Below are 7,075 nucleotides of genomic sequence, written 5' to 3' on the forward strand. Positions count from 1 at the left end.
GAGACTTCTTGGGGTCTCCTCTACAGACTAACCTGTCAAGAACCACATACTATCAGTTCGGCAGTGGCGTTCCAGAGCACACACAAGCACAGAAGGACAACACAGTGAAACGAAGCTCGGCTCACCCATGATAGTTTTGAGCCACAACACCAGGTCTTCCTTCATGGGTAGCAGGCTGGCGTCATGGCGACAGGGGAGCCACTGGCTGTACTCCTGGGGACTGGCCAGGCCCGGCCCGGGGTTCCTAGGCGTGGGGCTGAACGGACACGCCATGCCCAGGCCGGTGATGGGGCTCAGGGGGCCGTCTAGGGTGGTGTCCATGGCTCCTACTTCGCTGGTCAGCCTCCCCTCCGGTCACCTTCCCTGGTGTGTGTGTGTGCGTGTGTGTGTGTGTGTGTGTGTGTGTGTGTGTGTGTGTGTGTGTGTGTGTGTGTGTGTGTGTGTGTGTGTGTGGGTGTGGGTTTGTGTGTAGTCTGGGAAAAACAAGTAGTTGGATGGTGAGGAGGCTATCACAACATGATTTCTATTTATATTGATGACTATCGGGCAAGATTATAATGATATGAAGTTGCCATGTTATCCTTGATGGTTGTGTGTGTGTGTGTGTGTGTGTGTGTGTGTGTGTGTGTGTGTGTGTGTGTGTGTGTGTGTGTGTGTGTGTGTGTGTGTGTGTGTGTGTGTGTGTGTGTGTGTGTGTGTGTGTGGGTGTGTGTTTGTGTGTGTCAGTGTGTGTGTGTGTGTGTGTGTGTGTGTGTGTGTGTGTGTGTGTGTGTGTGTGTGTGTGTGTGTGCGTGTGTGTGTGTGTATGTGTATGTGTGTGTGTGTGTGTGTATTTGTGTGTGTGGGTTTGTGTGTTTGTTTTTTGTTCACATCCCTCACAACAACTAAAATATGCAGATCCATGCTTCTTGGTTACACCACTAGTTACAGAGCACTCTGTGTTACTAGTTGTATGTCATACAACAACTTCAGGAGATGCCTAAAGATCACAAATCATTAGCTGAGGAAGACAATGATGGGGAAGGAGTAATAGTGGCAACTAGCATTCCTTCCAGGTTTTATTCGTCGTTTGGGGGCTTTCCATCAGAAAAAATGTTTGTACAGCATATCTAATCAAATATGCCTTTAACAGTGTTATTGGGTGTTTAATCAACACACCACTTCATTCATCAAAGGAGTGACTCATTGCGACTGCGGGTAGGATTTAACAAGGTGGGGATCTAAAGCATGTTGTTGCTGCTGCTGCATGGTTCGGTTGTCCTGTAGGCCTAACCGGGCCTACCAGCCCCTGTCATAAAGAACAGCCCCCTGCAGAGACATGCTCTGGATACCGGTAATAGCTGACTGCTATTCCGGCCCCATTAAAGACACATCATCAGCAACGCATCGGCGCGGGTATTTCCAACATTGTCTGACACGCAACAAAAAGACAGGAGCTAATTTGTTATTCTAGGTCTGGATGACTGGCTGCGTGGATGTCAATGCATCTTCTGTGGATGTTAATGGTGTGGCTTTTTGTCAGTGTATGTGCCATGTTTTGGTATTTAAACATGCTTGCTAGTCTGCACGTCTGCCAAGGACTGGCCGGGTAGACGCAGCCAACTGGGAGACACATGTGAGCATGGCCCAGAGACCTGGTCCACAACCTGCCATATTGAAACACAGAGATAAATGTGGCAAGTTATTGTCATAAAAAATGTTGGTACGATTTATTTTGTTTTTCCTTTGCTGAAATTCCTGTGTCAGCTCTATTTATTTTTGGGGTGGTAAATATTGAGTGTGAGTGGGTAAGACATACAGCTCACTGAAACAGGCCTCGCTTGTCAGCGTGACCATGTTTCAGGCCAGGCAAGGTCTTTTATTTTGGCGGCATCCTTCTGAGTACGCTTGTTGAATAGGCTCTATTGTTAACACTTTGTGTGCACTGGGGAAGGAGACAAGGTATATATGGGAGAAGGTACGGGGCTGGTTTACACTTTGACCAGCAGGACATGAGAGCCCTCTTCCTCTAACAAAACACGCAGGTGCTATTTTCACACCCGCGCTACAGCACACCTCTGCTCGGAGGTGAAGGCAAAGGTTACTGGGTAGCCCGGCTTTTAGACACTAGGACCTTTTATAATGCTGCACAGCCAAATATCCATATCAGCAAATAACTGAGTGCACACATATACATACTCCTACATGAAACACACTGTCTGACACAGACACACACATAAACGCATATGCTTCAGCGCACGTACAGGCCCATACCTGCATACCATGTCTAATTGTATTTACTTGAGGAGAGAATTCACAGCCTTTAATTTTGCTCCAAATGTTGGTGCCTGCAAGATCTGAAGGAGGTCTCAAAATTGTTTCCATTAAGAAAATATTTTTTTTTAACTGCTCTGTTATCTTGAGATATTGATTGGAAACTGTCAACTAATTCAAGTTAATTGAAATGCCAGACCATGTGCACCATAAATAATAACCTAAACCTACATATATAAGAAGTATACGTATATGTGTGTGTGTGTGTGTGCGTGTGCGTGTGTGTTTGCGTGTGCGTGTGCGTGTGTGCGTGTGCGTGTGTGCGTGTGTGTGCGTGTGTGCGTGTGTTTGTGTGTGTGTGTGTGTGTGTGTGTGTGTGTGTGTGTGTGTGTGCGTGTGATCCCTAGCGTTGAAAACAGATCCAAATGCAAAATCAAATCAGCGAATTAGCCGTAAACAACCTGCACACCTTGCTTACTGTGTTTTTCCAGTGTTTAGTCTGTATGACCTCCAAACTCAGTGTCCATTTACCAGTGTGGAGCGTCAATAAAGTGTCCAGGATCGATCATCCAAACAGCATAGACAGAAGCCCTGCATCAGGACCAGTGGAACTGTCTCCAAGTTCCGCTACGGGAGAACGGCTACAGGTAAAGCATGTGATGCATGGTGCTGTACATGCTCATGGATAGGCCTCTGTATGTGTAAGAGTCTTCTGGACCGCCAGGAGCATACATCTGAACTTTAGGTTTCAGCTATTGATGGGGCCCTCCCTTGCTTCCCCTCTGCTGCTAGACTAAATAAATACATACCACGGCACAGGTCTATCTCCTGATGCTGTGTTCAAGCTGAATGAATATAAATACACGGTAGAGAACCTGCTCAAAATGTGCAGCTGAGTCATCATCTGACACAAACTAAAGGAATGCTAATACATGTAATAATAGGAAAAATGCACAGGTTGCATGCTGATCTCCTCTGTACATTTTCTGTCTTAAGATCATTCTGTCTGGAATTGTTCTTCATGTTGAAAGACATTGCTTCACTTTACTTCTGTCTTGAAAATGTATTTATTTTAAGTACCTGTGGATGTGTTACAGTAATATGTTAGATTATGGTAAGAACTTTACCTTCTTGAATAAACGGTTTTGATAGCTGCAGCACCACTGCATATGCATGGATTATTATCATGATACTTTACTGAATTGCTTCTGTGTTGTTTAATGTTGTGTTTATACCGAATTAGACAGAGATACTCTGGCTTTTCTGGTTTGGTTGTATCTATTTCCACTGAACAAAAAAAAGTTGGACACATTCAAAGGAAAATCTGTTTCCCTAAAAACAATGTCTTACAAACAGGCTACTGATGTTGAATATGTCTTTCCATACTGCTCCTTTTTTTTTGTATAAATGTAAAGATACAAACAACCACAACAAAACCCTTCAAAATATACTTACCAAATGGGTAGACGCCAAACAAGGAAGTTCAACAGGCGTAGCGTCAGGAATAGTCACCAAGTGAAACCATTAGGTACACAAGCGCGCATCATCGGGAGCCAGATGTGATCTCTGAGGTCCGCTGCAGAGGATCGCAGTGTGGATAGAAGGAGGCTACCATGAGTTCTCAAAGCAACACCCATACGTGCGCTGCACATTTTTTGGTGTCAATTTACAAGTAGGCGCCTGAGATGTTCGCAGCTATACTTTGGGCCTGCATCGTGCCGAGTGTCTTTTTCACTAAGTTTAAACAATTTCCCAAGACGATAAAAACGGTTGTATTCACTTAAAACGTTTGAATGGTAACTGATCAACCCTTTGTATCAAAGGTTTGATCAATATTATATTTACTATATCAATATTATATTTTTAGCCCAAAATGATTAGATCGATAGGCCTAAGAATCAATTTCGTGCCATGGTATCCTAAACTCATTGACTCACTGAGCTGCATGAATAAAGCTATAAAAGCCGGACTTTTCTCATGACGTGTCAATTTGAACGGATTGTCCCCACAAAATAGCTTGGAAAACTCTTCAAAAACATTGTTATTATTGTTATCATTTAATTATTTATAAAGAAAAATATAAAGAAAAACACCTTGACATTTTCCTTTCTGATATGATAAATTTGCCACTGTTAATTCCCTCTCGGAAGCAAAGATCTTTGGGGAAATTATTTTTCTTAGACATTAATACCTTGTTTATAGCTTCTATGCTGTCAAAGGTTTTAATCACTTTTAATAACGGTATGGCATTCTGTTGGCTAGCCTAATCAAAAGAGCTCCAGGCTTACAATCCATTTGGTGGGACGTGAGGCATTCTCGCGTGTGCATGTGTTCGTGTGTGTGTGTGTGTGTGTGTGAGTGAGTGAATGGATATGTGTGCGTGTGTGCTTGTGTGAATGTGTGCGATTGTGTGTGTGTGTGTGTGTGTGTGTGTGTGTGTGTGTGTGTGTGTGTGTGTGTGTGTGTGTGTGTGTGTGTGTGTTTGTGTGCGTGTGCACGTGTGCGATTGTGTGTTTATCTGTGTGTGTAGTCCCAGGTGAAATTGCAGTTTAATCTGCAGTCATTTCCCAGGGGATCTAAATCACCCCCTCTTTCTTCATGACTAAAACCTTCTGGCTCACAATGACTAACCCTATATCCTTTTGGTACTGTTCATGTGTGTCCGGTTTTTGTTGTTCAGGTGTTTATCCCGTTGGCATTGTTCATGCGTGTGGGTCTGTGTATAATTTACTGAAACCAATCTGAATGATATTCTGAAGGAAAGCATGGTAAATATAATGCCTGTGACAGACTGGTCTGTAGACACTAGGTGTGATTCACATCCTGTTTGTGAGCCCTGATTTGCATGTGAGAGCTTCCTATAGCAGACATACCTATGAAGTTTTAAAGCGCTATTAAACGTACGTGATAATTACCGTAGCCATAAGCATTGCCACCAGCAGTACAAATGAATAAGCCTTTTGCATCTGGAACACAGACTGTTTAACAAAGGAAGCAAAACAGCTATAGGGTCATAAACTGGCACTTAATAAGCTTTTTTGTCTTCTTTTATTTTCTGCTTTTAACAAGGTAACGGTTTTACGGCTGTTTTACGGATGACACCAGGATTAATGATGAAATATGAACATCTGAAGTGCCTCACTTCCCAGGTTGTGTGTTGTTTTCACGCTTTAGAGATTCCTGTCAAGATTGCCGTCTATCTCCACTTCAACGCACCCCCATGCCCTGCCCTGTCGTTCTAAACACATCCTGACATCAGGCCCGCCATCATAACAATGGCACAGAGAGCGGCCATTGGAATGGGTTAACACACCGCCGCGCGACACGATAGGGATCAGCACACAAGACCCTGCCAGATGGCATCACTGGTTGCCGGGGCAACCAGCCACCAGCCCCTTCTATGTCTGGAGATTCCAAGCGGACACCATGTGCTGTTCACCACTCAAATTGGTCCCCTGGGTCACGAGGGCCCCCGAGCCACGGGCTGGCCACGCCCTCATTAGGGACATATTGGAGTGTGTCAGATTAGGCCAGATAGATGTTAGTTTGAGCTGGAACAAGATGGCTGCACATCGTTAATTGCGTGTTTTCCACACCATGCCTTGTATATGCTGATGAATATCGATTTGCAATTTGGAATTATACATTCACTTATCATTTACCAACGACCTCTGTGGCTATACTATTATGTTTATTTATAGTTGATGTGTCTCTCATTATAATGCTGTAAGAGAATAACATGTTATACTTACAAGACGCGGAAAATAGATTGAACAATACTTTTCAGTTTTACATTTTGCTGTCTTTATTAAGAAATGCGTCATGTCTCGTCAAGGTAATGTGATTTCCCTGTGAAGCTAATGTGAATGAGCTTATGGCTTTGCTGTAGTGATTACTATATAGCAGGGATACAAGCCCATGGTGGCTGAATGGGGCTCTATAAATGACTGAGTATTGTGTCAGGCAGACCTACTGCTGATAAATGAAGGCTACCTCCATCTGGCAGGCCGTAGACGGAAGAGGGAAGACGTTGATTGGTAATGAGGAAAGCACTCGATTGAAGCTGAAATATGGAACCATTATAGATGTAGTGCAATGGGGGTTGCTGTTCTCTACCTCTCAATCTGGTCAATTAGCAATGGAAACATATGTTATCAAATAGTCATAGCTAATACGATCATTTTTGTAGTTGCGGCTTGAGTCAACATAGCTAGCTTGTGTGAGATACAACGTCTTCTTGAAAGATTTCATTTCTGTGTTTGGATGGGAATCAGGAAAAAAATACTGAATTTATACCTAAGCCGGTTGTAAAGCAAACTGCAGTGTTTAACGCAGACAGCAGGGGGAGTTAAAGCTACTTGCTTACCAACTCAAACAGCACACTTGGCTAAAACAATGATGGGACCATTTCGATAAAGAGTGAAGAGGGAGGTATGATCATGAATATATTTATTTATATTTGTTGCAAACCGAACATTTCAAGACAAAGGTCAATGGCATTTGTTTAGTGGTCCTAGGATACAGAACAAATCAGGTCTTTGTTTTAATACAAAGCATTACACTACCGCTGTGACTGGGTAGCCATGGTAACCCAACAAAGACAGTGCTTTTAATGAATTCTCAAAAGTTCCGTCAGAAATAAAAGGTTGGCTGCCTAATGAGACAAACCTACAGTCTGTCAGTCAGACAAGTAGGCATACAGACAGACAGACAGACAGACAGACAGACAGACAGACAGACAGACAGACAGACAGACAGACAGACAGACAGACAGACAGACAGACAGACAGACAGACAGACAGACAGACAGACAGACAGACAG

General features: G+C 43.5%; 1 protein-coding gene across 1 annotated transcript in view; it reads right to left on the reverse strand.

The window, feature by feature from the left end:
* Positions 1 to 3,779, reverse strand: part of LOC130403658 (growth arrest-specific protein 2-like) — an 18,332-nt gene extending 14,553 nt beyond the window's left edge. The window contains exons 1-2 of the mRNA XM_056608076.1: positions 3,709 to 3,779; positions 126 to 473 (exon numbers count right to left, since the gene is read on the reverse strand). Coding sequence (XP_056464051.1) covers positions 126 to 321 — 196 coding nt within the window. The 5' untranslated portion in view covers positions 322 to 473; positions 3,709 to 3,779. The remainder of the gene's footprint in view (positions 1 to 125; positions 474 to 3,708) is intronic.
* Between the last annotated feature and the right edge of the window lie 3,296 nt (positions 3,780 to 7,075).

Source organism: Gadus chalcogrammus, chromosome 14 (genome assembly GCF_026213295.1).
Source record: "Gadus chalcogrammus isolate NIFS_2021 chromosome 14, NIFS_Gcha_1.0, whole genome shotgun sequence".
Lineage (NCBI taxonomy): Eukaryota > Metazoa > Chordata > Actinopteri > Gadiformes > Gadidae > Gadus > Gadus chalcogrammus.